This window comes from Pituophis catenifer, unplaced genomic scaffold (genome assembly GCF_029215685.1).
Source record: "Pituophis catenifer annectens isolate HBS135680 unplaced genomic scaffold, rPitCat1.0.hap2 SCAF_6, whole genome shotgun sequence".
Taxonomy (NCBI): Eukaryota; Metazoa; Chordata; class Lepidosauria; order Squamata; family Colubridae; genus Pituophis; species Pituophis catenifer.
Genome location: NW_027256886.1, coordinates 96,563,733 through 96,577,495, shown reverse-complemented (window position 1 = coordinate 96,577,495; position 13,763 = coordinate 96,563,733). Strand labels below are relative to the sequence as shown.

Sequence of the window (13,763 nt, the reverse complement as noted above, 5' to 3'; positions counted from 1 at the left end):
GCAAAGGGACCAGGATGACTGATCCGTGTACAGGAAAGAATGAATGGGGCCATGTATCATGAGATTTTGAGTGCAAACCTCCTTCCATCAGCAAGGGCATTGAAGATGAAACGTGGCTGGATCTTTCAGCATGACAATGATCCCGAACACACTGCCCGGGCAACGAAGGAGTGGCTTCATAAGAAGCATTTCAAGGTCCTGGAGTGGCCTAGCTAGTCTCCAGATCTCAACCCCATAGAAAACCTTTGGAGGGAGTTGAAAGTCCGTGTTGCCCAGCGACAGCGCCAAAACATCACTGCTTTAGAGGAGATCTGCATGGAGGAATGGGCCAACATACCAGCAACAGTGTGTGCCAACCTTGTGAAGACTTACAGAAAATGTTTGACCTCTGTCATTGCCAACAAAGGATATATAACAAAGTATTGACATGAACTTTTGATATTGACCAAATACTTACTTTCCACCATAATTTGCAAATAAATTCTTTCCAAATCAGACAATGTGATTGTCTGGATTTATTTTCTAATTTTGTCTCTCATAGTTGAGGTCTACCTATGATGTCAATTACAGGCCTCTCATCTTTTTAAGTGGGAGAACTTGCACAATTGGTGGCTGACTAAATACTTTTTTGCCCCACTGTATCTTCATAGAATAGAGTCTTTTTCTTCTCGGGAGAGTCTATCAAGTCTCCTTTCCTAAAGAAATTCTCAGCTTTATTTATATAATAAAAGAAAAGTCCCAAAGTTTGTCTGTTAGATGTTGAAAATTGGTCTGAGGCAAATCTTCCCCAATTAAGTTTTCCCTCGCTGAATAGCTGTCACATCTTTTTTTCTTTAAGAATTCTCAGCGTTGTTAATATCCATAAAGTGAATGTCCCAAACTTGACCTCTTAAGTATTGTGAATTTACTTGATACACTTGTTTCAGTTGCACTGGGAGGGTTGTACTCACGCCATCATCATAAAAAGAGCTAAAGTCAGGTTTATATTCTGAGGTTACAGTTAGGTTGTTTACATTATCTGTTATTTGTAAAGTTGACACAATAGGTTGATCATCTTCACAACACCTAGGTGTGTTTCTTGTTCTATTTTAATATCATCTCTGGAGTTAATATATTTTGGCTGATTCACAAAATGATGAATCTTCTCCAAGGACTGATCAAGAATTTCTTTTATAACGGACACCAGCATACAATTAGGCATCCTCATAGCTCCCCCTAGTGTTCAGAGACTGTTATTTATTTCTTCATTTAATTATTTCTTTTCTTAGCCAATCTGCACACTTGAATATAAACAGATTTCAACCATCCACAACAAAACAATACAGAGCAACTAATTATTTTAAAAATAGTAAATTAAAGCCACAGCTTTTATACTTATATTTCAAACAAAAGAATATTCCATGCTTCCTTTTTTTGGCTGCCTCTAGCAATCTTTTCTCCCTGTTGTTTTATAGTAAAGAAGTCTCAAAAATAGCGTTTAAAACTTCAAAAAGGGGTGATAAACTGTAACTAAAGAGAGCTTCTGTAGTTTGTAAAAATAATGGTCTCATAAATTGTTTAAGAAATGAAGGGCACAGTTTATTGTCCATTTGAAAAATAAATTACAAAACAGCTGTTTTATCCAACAACGACATGCTTTCGACCTCACCTCCCAGCTTCAGCTCACCAGTTATCTTCGAAGTTCAGCTTCTAAAACTGCTTGCAGGCTGTTGCTGTTATCAAAGGATCTTGAGGGATGATTCTGGGACTTTCCTTAACCTCGGAAAATCCAGCAGACAAAAGGAAGCCTGCTCCTTTTGTTGTTGAGTTGGAAAAATGACAGTCCAGAGGGAGGAGCTTCTCTGGGCATGTCAGCTGCCGGCCCTGTCTTCACCGGAAGGACCAATGACTACATCTCAAAGGATCCCTCTGTTAAAGTACTGAAGTTTGCAGATGATACAACACGCATTCGAGATGATAATGAGTCTGCGTATAGATGTATCAACTGGCCTTGTGGTGCAGCCAGAACAACCTGGAGCTGAACATTCTTGAAACTGCAGAGGTGATAGTAGATTTTAGAAGAAGCTCTCCTATTCTACCACTTCTTACAATATTAGGCAACACAGTATCAACAGTAGAGACCTTCAGGTTTTTAGGTTCTGTTATTTCCAAGGACTTGAAATGAACACTTTAGAACCATCATTAAAAAGGCACAACAAAGAATGTTCTTTCTGTGTCAACTCAGCTCAAATTGCCCAAGGATCTACAGATATAGTTCTACAGAGGAATTATTGAGTCTGTCATTTGTGCCTTTAACTGTCTGGTTTGGCACAGCAACCAAACAGGACAGGTACAGACTTCAATGGATAGTTAGAACTGCAGAAAAAACAATTGCAATCAACCTGCCTTCCATTGAGAATCTGTAGACTGCACAAACCAGAAAGAGGATGGAGAAAATAACTACAGACCCTTCTCAACCTGGACATAAACTATTTCAACTTGTCCCCTCTGGATGCCGCTACACAGCATTGCATTCCAAAACAATTAGACACAAAGATAGTTCCCCTTCCATGCCATCACTTTGTTGAACACTAATTCCCACAGCACTCTGAGGCAGTGGTGAAATGCTCCCAGTTTGAATTGGATCGCCCGATCCGGTAGCGATGGCAGTGGGTGGTTCGGAGAACTGGTAGCAGAAATCCCTGTCCCCACATGCCCAGCTGAGCTGTGCGATCATCAGAGGCTTTTTTTTTTACATTTAAAAGCATTTTTTCTACAAATGCTTTTAAAAGTTTTTTTTAAAAAGCCTCTGATGATTGTGTGGCTCAGCTGGGATTGTCAGAGCCTTTTAAAAGCATTTTTTCTACAACCTCTTCAGCTGAAGAGGTTAATTAGTCTAATCTAATCTAATTAATCTAATCTAATCATATTCTATTCTACTCTACTCTATATTTTAACTTTTAAGTGGTTTTATTGTATCAATCAATTTTATTTAGTTATTGATCAGCAAATCTTTTACTGTATGAAAAAGGCAACATGATAATTTATATAGTGAAACTACTACTATGATATTGTTAATCAATGTAGAATATCCAATCTAAATGGAATCCTATACCTCTCTGTTTTTCATTTTCCAGCTTTTGTATCTTACTAATTTTATGTATTGCTTCTTCAATAATTCTCACATTCCCTTATTAGTGCATCTCCATAAATAGAACATGGATCAGTATTTATATAAAGACTGATCCATGTTCTATTTATGGAGATGCACTAATAAGGGAATGTGAGAATTATTGAAGAAGCAATACATAAAATTAGTAAAGTCCGAGCTATATGTTTCTATAACTAATATGGGCTAGGCCTATAAATGTAAGAAGTGGGGTTAGCATGATGAGAAATAGGCCTAGCCCATATTAGTTATAGAAACATATAGCTCGGACTTTGCTTAAGATATGACCATGTCCTCAATTGAATATCCAGTTATTTTTAGCATATACATAGGGGTCACTGGAAATTGCAGAAGACTTTAGTGAACTGCAGAATGACCCTAAGCTAGCTCCCTAGAGGAGCTGAAGCCTTGAAACTTTTGCTTATGATGAAAATTGTAAGAAAATCGTTGTTTATTCATTTTTGTTTGTTTTTTTTAATATTTTTAATATGATTTCCTTTTCTAGGTGTTAATTTGGAGATACCAGAACCTAAAGAAGGTATCTACCATCAAAGTGAAGACAAAGATGTCTATCATACTGTGGAACAAGATAGCTTTCCCCAGGAAATGGTCAACAGGCCACCTGTACCTGTTCCAAGACCTGATCCCTCTTCCATACAACAAGACAAAGAACCATACATTTATAAAGGTGACTGGTGAACAAAAATCTGATAACTTTTTTGCTAGACAGGGTACAGTAGAAGGGGAAAATGTCCATTTTAACAGATGTCAAATAATTATTTCATTTCAGAGTTTTTTGCCTCTTCTTTCCAAATATAATAAAGTGAAAAAGTAAATATTAATTTATGCGCATGCGCCACTTGCATAAATGGAGCTGTACACCTGCCATTCACATGCCTACCCCCCTCATGCCGGGCCACCAAGCTGGAAAGCTTGGGGACCACTGCATTAATTGAAAGTTTTTACTTTCAGGAAATATTCCTATAGTCTAACCTGAATATATTGCCTTGTGATTTCCACCCATTATTTCTGCTTTTGCCTTAAATAATATCTTTAATTTATACTGTGTTTCCCTGAAAATAAGATCCGGTCTTATATTTTGGGGGTTTCAAAATAAGCGCTTGAACTTATTTTTGGGGAAACATGATTTCAGGGTAATTTTGGGGAAACACAATTTCAGCCCAGCTGAGTGCCCCACCCCCCTGGCACGCACACAAAGGTCGCAAGCACGCAGGGGCTGACATCCAGCAGCAGCTGCAGCCTGCTGGCTCCTTGGTTGGTGCACTTTGGGGCTACAGAGTCAAGTTGATTACCTGTCCAAGCAGCAGACAACGCAGGGGTTGGCACACAATTCGGACGTGCTGCACTGTGGAAAAGCTGAGAGTCAGTGGGTCAGAGCGGATGGCTGGCCGCGGGGTGCTTGTCTTCGTGTCTCTTGACTTGCCTGAGGCCTGGTAGTTTAGTAAGGTAGTTTAGAAGTAATTTAATCAATCCCTTACTCACTGCAGGAGCTGCAAAAATATTTTGGGCAGATGACTATCCAAATGATCCATCCTATATTTGAAAACCTCTGGGGAAGGGAAACATCACTACACAAATTAACTTATTCTACTGGTTGACAGCTTTTGCCATAATCAGAAACCTCTGATAAGTAAATTGAATCTATCTCCCTGCAGCTTGACCTATTTGTTGCGGTAATAGTCTCTAGGCAACCAGCAGTGTTTATACTCTCATTTTTTTGACTATCTCTCCTTAGTTATCTTTTCTGAGAACTAAAGTTAAACCAGTTCATTTAACTATCCGTAATATGACTTAGTTTCCAGATACATCCCTATCTTGGTTGTCATTCTTTTAATTCATTCCAGTTTATACATTTTCAATTATGGTGACCACAACAATTGGTCATAGAATTCCATGAGGGGTGATTAAGACAGAGCAGAGGGGGAAGTTATTACATGGCATCTGGACTCTATGCATCTGTTAACATATTCTAAAAGAGCATTTGCCTTTTAATCAGTTGCATTCATTTATACTGCTATCATCTAGCTTGTATCTGATCATATGATTATGTCAGGTTTCTTGGGTTAAAATATATTTATTTATTTATTTATTTATTTTATTTTATTTTATTAAATTTTTTATACCATCCTTCTCCCGAAGGACTCAGGGCGGTGTACAGCCAAAAATAAAATCCACAACTATATGAAAGTTAAAAGACAATTTAAAAATATTAAATAATTTGGCCGAAAGAGCTAAAATAGAAACCACCCATTAAAATAGCATTTAGGCCAGCCCTGCTTGGTGAAACAATAGTGTTTTGAGGGCGTGGCGAAAGGTGCGAAAGTCGGGGATCCTACGAATCTCTGGGGGCAGCTTATTCCAGAGGGCAGGTGCCCCACAGAGAAGGCTCTCCCCATGGGGGTCGCCAGTCGACATTGTTTGACCAACGGCACCCTGAAGAGTCCCTCTCTGTGGGAGCGTACTGGTCGATGTGAGGGTATTGGTGGCAGAAGGCGGTCTCGTAAGTACCCGGGTCCTAAGCCATGGAGCGCTTTAAAGATGGCAACCAACACCTTGAATCGCACCTGGAAGACCACTGGGAGCCAGTGCAGCTTGCACAGGAGCGTGTTACATGGGAGCGTCGAGTCACTCCCATAATCACCCGCGCGGCTGCATTCTGGACCAGCTGGAGCCTCCGGATGCTCTTCAAGGGGAGCCCCATGTAGGGAGCGTTACAGTAGTCGAGATGGGAGATGACGAGTGCATGAGTGACTGTGCGCAAGGAGTCCTGGTCCAGAAAGGGACGCAACTGGTAGATCAGGCAAACCTGATAAAAAGCCCCCCTGGCCACAGCCGTCAAATGGTCTTCTAGGGCCAGCTGCGAGTCCAGGAGGACACCCAAGTTGCGAACCCTCTCTGAGGGGGTCAAGGTCTCACCCCCAATAGTCAGCGATGGGACTAGCTGACTATGACGGGACGCCAGAAACCACAGCCACTCGGTCTTGGAAGGGTTGAGTCTGAGTTTGTTTCTCCCCATCCAGATCCGTACGGCCTCCAGGCACTGGGTCATCACATCAAGGGCATAATTGGGGTGGCCCGGGATAGAAATGTACAGCTGAGTATCATCAGCGTACTGATGGAAATCCACCCCAAAGCCACCGATGATCTCGCCCAGCGGCTTCACATAAATGTTGAACAGGAGGGGCAAGAGGACTGACCCTTGTGGTACCCCACAGACTAGGCGCCTCGGGGCTGACCTCTGCCCCCCTGCCAACACAGACTGCGTACGGTTAGAAAGGAAGGAGGAGAACCACCGCAACACGGTGCCCCCCACTCCTAGCCCCTCCAACTGGCGCAGCATGATACCATGGTCGATGGTATCAAAAGCCGCTGAGAGGTCTAATAAAACCAGGACAGAGGAACAACCCCTGTCCTGAGCCCTCCAGAGACCATCAACCAATGCGACCAATGCCGTTTCTGTGCTGTACCCAGGCCTGAAGCCCGACTGGTACGGACTAGATAGACAGCTTCATCCAGGTACCAGGGAAGCTGTCGCACCACCACACTCTCAACAACCTTCGCCACAACCTTCGTGCATGCGCAGGGGGATGGGGCACGGTGGGGGGCCTTGAATTATGGGTGTGGGCACATGCGTGCGCAACCTCCCCCGCGTTCCCCCTGCTTTTGGCACGCAATGGCAAAAAGGTTAGCCATCACTGGTATAGATCTTAGAATAAGTAGCTGCTTAGAAATATATATAAATGCTTATCTCATTTTTAAGTTTTGATAATGCAATGTTTTTATGTCCTGATATTTTTACATGACTAACATAATGGAATTGAGATTTTAAATCCAATGCTCTATATCAGGGCTGTCAAACTCACGGCCCACAGTCCGGATGCGTCACACGCTGGCCACACCCATGCCCAGTTTAACAAAGGGGGGAAAAGTCCCTATACGTCTGCTCTATATCCTTTCCCTTGAAGTTTACAATAATAATTTTATTGTAATTATTCAGGCCAAGCTGAATCAACAATGAAGTACTGTCTTATTCCGTAATTTAACAGTTCAATTTGAAAGGATTTTAAAGAATAAATTCTCTTTGATTCACAGGGAAGATTTGCTCTGAAAGATAGTTCTCTCACAGTTTGTATTGTGAAAATGGATCTGAGTTAGTTATGTCATCATGTCTTTAAAAGTTTGGCTTATGCTGATAAAAATTTCTGTTCTATATCTTTTAAATTTGTATACCTGTATCATTTAAAAACTCATATAGTCTAGAACTCTTCCTTTTAAAATGTGTTTCAATTTTGGGTACTTTGAGTTTTGTTCCTATTTGTATTTATATTTCTTTTGATGTTATGTTTGATAACATGATTTATAACTTTTTTTATATATACTACACAACTTTACATTATGAATTTTTAAAATGTTTTAAATAAATTGTACATGTTCAGTATTTACAGAAAAAGATCAAGAGAAATCTGGGAATCTTTATGTTTCTGCAAAAAATATTAGCAAAGGTGAGTCATGATTACAGAATTTTTGCAGTTTTTCGGACAGGTTATTGTAAGTTTTACTAAGGGTTAATGCTATATTCATCATAGATTAGCATAACTGAGCCATATTAGTTACTGTGGTTAAAACAAGAAATGGCAATGTGATCTAAGAATTGGAACATAAGTAGCCATGCAAAGTATTGATGTGATTCCTCTTCTATCTACAGTGGTGATAATATTTCTCTTCCCTGTTTTTACACAATCTCAGAAAAGAGCACTCTCCAACCTCTTAATCTTACTTGACAGGTCTCCAGACATTTCTAGAAATACTGCTAAATTTACTACACTATCATATGTTAACTTGTGTAGTAGTTTTGGGAACTTCAGAACACTCATAACAGAGTAACAGAGTTGGAAGGGACCTTGCAGGTCATCTAGTCCACGCCCCTGCCCAAGTAGGAGACCCTACATCTGGCCTCTACCTAGGATTGAACTCACAACCTCCTGATTGTGAGGCAAGAGCTCCACCTCTAGGCCACAGCTGCTCCTAGCATAAATTTGGCTGTGCAAATTTCTTGATATTTATCATTCGTTTTATTGCTTTCTCATGCAAGGGTTATTTTGGTCTTCAGTGTAATTTAACTAAATAAATAGAGGAGTCTGGAAAAAGTGTATGGCAGACTAAAAAATCTCTGAAGACAACACTGTGATGATGACTGGTGGGCAGACAACAATTCTGGGCAGCAGAGCGTCTTCAGATAAGGAGAGATTAAAAAATCTTCCACCTATATTTCAAAGGGCTACTATTTATGAGGAGTCTGCAGGAATTAAACATGAGTTGAATGGCTGGGAGTCAAAGTCGATCCAGCGCTCTCATGACTGCAACACAGGCATTTAAGGATACTGGGTTTGGAACTCCCTTTCTTAACCACATTTGGATATAATCAGTTTATAGAGAGAAATCTTTAAATCAGCAGGATGAAGAAAAAATCAGCCTTCCTTATAGATTAAAGACAGAAAAAATAATTTCAAGAATTTTAAATTAATAGCAAAAAGTTTAATTCTATTTGAACAGTTTAAATTTATTTTGGCAAAAGCGCTTTCTATACTATTTGGAAATAATAAGACAAATAGACCACGCTTATTGTTTAATATAAAAAGGAAAAGGCAATTATTGGATTTTACAAAATAAAGAAATAAATGTAATATGAGATAGATTGTGTGACTATATGGAATGCCAGTTTGGGCTAAAGCCTTAAGGGCACAGAAAACGCAAAAGGACTTCTGGGGAAGAAATGATGAACTGGAGACAGTGGTGGAATGAATGAGCCAGCAGTCTCTAGCAGATTTAGGGGTCAAGGGAGACAAGGGAAAATCATCTTTGCTCAAACTGCAAACTGGGGGGAGGGGGAAAACAGGGTCAAGCCTGGGCCGTAAATTACATGGGGTCAGAGTTGGCTTCACTTGGAATGTGCCAACATGAAGCTCCTAATAAATAACTGGATTTCTTTTGAAGCGTGGCTCGAGACTCATTATTTAATTAGGACATTGGTTGGAACCCTGCCAGCAAGCCAACTCTCTCAAAACTAATCAAAATCACCAGGACTCCAGTCGCTCCCCAATCCCTGGGGTGTGTGGAGAGAAACTCAGGCTACCATGGCAGAGGTATGGCAAGGGTTTCAAACTCAATTTCATTGAGGGCCGCATCAGGGTTGTGTTTGACCTCAGGGGGGTGGGGTGGTCGTGGTCAGAGGAGGTGTGGCCTGCTCAGTGTCACTTATGTCAGGGGCACCTGTGGTGGCCCGAGCGCTCTGCCAGTGAAAATGGGCTCCCAAGCTCCATTTCTGGCTGTGACAGCCTCCTGCAATCCAGTGAAAACAGAGCTTGAGAGGGCAACACTTCCCCAGATACCTTCCCCAGATGTCGGCTCGGAGGAGGATGAACCAGTTCTAGGCATGTCTGGAGCAGAATTGGTCAATGGCTCCAAGCAGCCGTCTGACAGGGATTTGGCTGAAGTGCAGTTGCAGCAGGACAGCACTGAGGCTTCAGGTGGGGAAAGCACGCAGCTGCAACTGGTCAGTAATGAAGAGGAACTGCCTTCTGCACCTGATCCAAGAACACATAGGGCAGAAAAAAGGCAGGAGCAGAGAAGGTCAGCCTAATTACTTGTGAGGAGGCAGCCTCACCCTTCTTGATGAGCTACACCAGAAGCTGGCTATTTAGCACAACAGACAGATGGAGGCAATGGTGGAAACAACAGATTCATTTCCTAGCTGTGTGTTTCCTGGTCATTATGATTCCTGCCTCACTTTGGATTGACACCGTGCCTTGACTTTGATTGTGCCTTGTGAACTCAGGATTTTTCTTGCCTTGTGAACCCTCTTGTATTGTGGATTTAAGTTTGCCTGGTGGGTTTATCTTGACTAGGAAACTTTCAAGTTGCCTTGAGGACTCATTGGCTATTGCTCTGTGGACTAGCATTGGTCTGCTTTTGGCTGGACTTAATTGGGACAGTTCTGGGTTTTTGGTGAAGGGAATTGTTGGAGAATATTAATAAATGCACTAAACCACTACTATGCGTGAGTCAGCGGGACAGCACACTTCCACTGTTCTCTTCTTCGTCTTTCCTATGAAAGTCATGCCGAAATATCCCATTTGATCCCCCTCACTCACGTTCTGGAAAACAACATTCCTTAGTTAGAATATAGATGGCTTTGATTTAAACTTCACGATTGAACTGTGTAATATGCCCTGTGAGAGAATAACATTATGTTTTTTTTTCTTTTTAATTTTTAGAACAAATAAATACAGTTTCAAACCAGCCTCAACAGAGTATATATGACCCATTTGCTGGTATGAAGACTCCAGGTCAGAGGCAGCTGATTACTCTACAAGAGCAGGTGAAGTTGGGGATGCTCACTGTAGATGAAGCTGTCCTGTGTTTCAAAGAGTGGCAGTTAAATCAAAAGAAGAGATCAGAATCATTTCGCTATCAACAGGTACAGTATGTATTTTATTTGTAATCTCATTTCTAATCCTAGTTCACCTTATATCTCATATTATTTTTAATTTGTTTTTGTCATTGCAGGAAAGGTGCTACAATTTCTGCTCCCTATCTGTAAATAGCATAGTTGACTTTTTAAATAGAATTCAATATTCAAATATTAATAGGCTAAAATGGTGAAAATATTCTCTAGAATAGACAGAACTTCTGATTTATGTAAACAAATCTCTTAAAGTAGCTTGTGATAACTTGAATACTTTTTGTCCTAGTGGAATATTTCCCCTCAGTTTCTTTATCAATGAACAATAAGGTAATAGGAAGGTTTTTGTGAATTAAACTTATTCTCTTTTTTTTTTAATTTGATTTTTATTATAACATATAGTGATACAATCGGTACATTTTCGGTTCATTGGTGCAATTATATACATATATACATCTACATGCATTATTGCTTGTCTTTTATTGATATTGTTTCTTGAAGCTAGATTTAATTTCAAAACACTTAAAGATAATAGTGCTCAACTCTCTAAGACTAAATATAATACTATTCATATAGATTTTGTTAATTAGTTAATATTTAATCTCTATTACCTTCTTTATTTCTATCCCCCATCCATTCGTACCATATGTCCCACACGCTATAAAATTCTGAATCTTCTCTGTCATTAATTTCTGAAGTCAATTTGTTCATTTCGGCGCACTCCAATATTTTTCCAATAACATGTTCTTGAGGTGGTATTTGTTTTTCTTTCCAATACTGGGCAAAGGAAATTCCAGCGGCTGTCAGAATATGTATAATTAAATACTTTTTCTTTTTTTGCATATTCAGTTTTCAAAATTCCCAGGAGAAAAGCTTTTGGGTCGAAATCAAAATTTTCTTTTATTATTTCTCTAATCCACATCCATATCATCCTCCAGAATTTTTGTGCCTGATTACATGTCCACCAGCAATGATAAAAAGTACCCTGCTGATGGTCACATTTCCAACATTTAGGGCTCGAATTGGGGTAGATCTTCGCTATCCTAGCTGGGGCCATATGCCATCTATAAAACAGCTTGTATTGGTTTTCCTTATAAGCCGTCGCCTTTGTCATTTTAAGGTTATTATTCCATATTGAATCCCATTTGTTCAGATTTATATTCTGTCCTATATTTTTGGCCCATGCTAACATCGGTTCTTTAACTACTTCCTCTGCCATATCGTACTCCAATAAGTAATTATATAATTTAGCTAGAATTTTGTCGTCCGTACCCATCCATATCTTGTCAAATCCATTTATGCTCATTTCAATGCCAAATTCCTCCTTATCTTTTTTATATCTGGATTTAATTTGGTTATATGGCCACCAGTCTATAGAAATACCTTGTTCCATCAATTCTTCCCTTGTTTTAAGGTTCCCTCCCCCATCTAATAATTCATTGTATCTGACCGTTTTACCCATTTCTAATACATTTGGATATATTATAGCCTCCATGGTGGAAAGCCATCTCGGAATTTTCCTATAGTGCTTCTGTCTCATCTCTCCCCATATTTGTATCAAGATCTCCCTTATTTTATGTCTATGGAAGTAAGTTTTTATCTTCTTCCCAGTATCCCAGAGATATGCATGCCAACCCTTCTGGAGATCATACCCTTCTAAAGTTAACAGCCTTTTATTTCTCAGGGTTGCCCATTCTTTCAGCCATACTAGGTTTGCAGCTTTTTGATATAACTCCCATTTAGCTAATCCGAAACCCCCTCTTTCCTTCTTATCCTGTAAATTCCTAATTGCTATCCTTGGTTTCTTTCCCTCCCAAATAAATTTCCTGATGATGCTATTGAGCTCCAGAAAGAATTTTTTATCTAATTTAACAGGGACCGTTCGGAATAGATACAATAACTTGGGTAATATGCTCATTTTTATTGCTGCGATTCTGCCTAATAATGATATCTGTAGTCTTCCCCACTTTTCCAGATCCTGTTTAATATTTCTAATCAATGGTAAATAATTATCCTCTCTGAGGGCCGAGCACCTTGATGAAATCCAGACCCCCAGGTATTTTACCTTCTTGGCGGTTTGGATCTCCATTGATTCTTCCAGTACTTTTTTCCTTACCTCCGTCATATTTTTTGTTAATAATTTAGTTTTGGATTTATTTAATTTAAGACCTGCTACCTCCCCGTAATTGCCCAATTCTTCCAGAATTTTAGTGCCTGATTCTAATGGTTCTTCCATGATTAATACCACATCATCTGCAAATGCCTGTGTCTTATATATCTCTTTTCTGATTGTCAGACCCTTTATTTCATTATTGTTCCTAATCTTTCTCAAGAATACTTCTAGTGCTAAGATAAATAGAAGTGGGGATAGAGGGCACCCTTGTCGGACCCCTTTTCTAATTTGAAAAGCCTTAGTTAATTCTCCATTCAGTAATATGTTAGCCTTTTGTTTTTGATAGATTGTGGATATCGTATTGACAAAATTTGATCCGAATTCCATTTGGATAATTTGTTGTTTCATAAATTGCCAATTAAGATTGTCGAATGCCTTTTGGGCGTCGACAAAGACCAATGCCATTTCTTTGTTCGGGTGTTCCTCATAGTATTCCAATATGTCTATTATCATCCTTGTATTATTCCTGATTTGCCTCCCAGGGAGGAATCCATTTTGGTCACTGTGTATTAATTTATTCAAAATTATTTTTAGCCTTCCTGCTAAAATACCCATATAGATTTTGTAGTCCGTATTCAGGAGGGATATCGGCCTGTAATTAATTAATTTTGGGTCTTCTCCTTCTTTTTGGAGGAGAGTAATATACGCCTCTCTCCATGATTCTGGAATTTTGGATTCTGTTAGGGCCTCGTTATAAATTTCTAACAACTTTGGTAACAAAATTTCTTCCAAATCCGAATTTTTATAAAATTCCCCTGGAAGTCCATCTGGGCCTGGGGATTTGTTCTTTTTAAGTTTTGATATTACCATCCTTAATTCTGTCATTGTTATTTCTTTATTAAGTATTTCTTTATCCTCTTCCCCGATTTTTGGAAGACTTTCTTTTGACAAGTATTGGACCACCTTTCCATTAAACTTATTCTCCTTGTGTAGTTGCCCACTCCATAACAATATCCAGT

The 13,763-nt window shown here is 39.5% G+C and overlaps 1 protein-coding gene across 1 annotated transcript in view; it reads left to right on the top strand.

Annotated features, from left to right (window-relative positions):
* PIK3AP1 (phosphoinositide-3-kinase adaptor protein 1) overlaps positions 1-13,763 on the top strand; it is a 162,034-nt gene that overhangs the window by 113,810 nt on the left and 34,461 nt on the right. Inside the window, exons 10-12 of the mRNA XM_070945012.1 lie at positions 3,654-3,836; positions 7,606-7,671; positions 10,444-10,646. Coding sequence (XP_070801113.1) covers positions 3,654-3,836; positions 7,606-7,671; positions 10,444-10,646 — 452 coding nt within the window. The remainder of the gene's footprint in view (positions 1-3,653; positions 3,837-7,605; positions 7,672-10,443; positions 10,647-13,763) is intronic.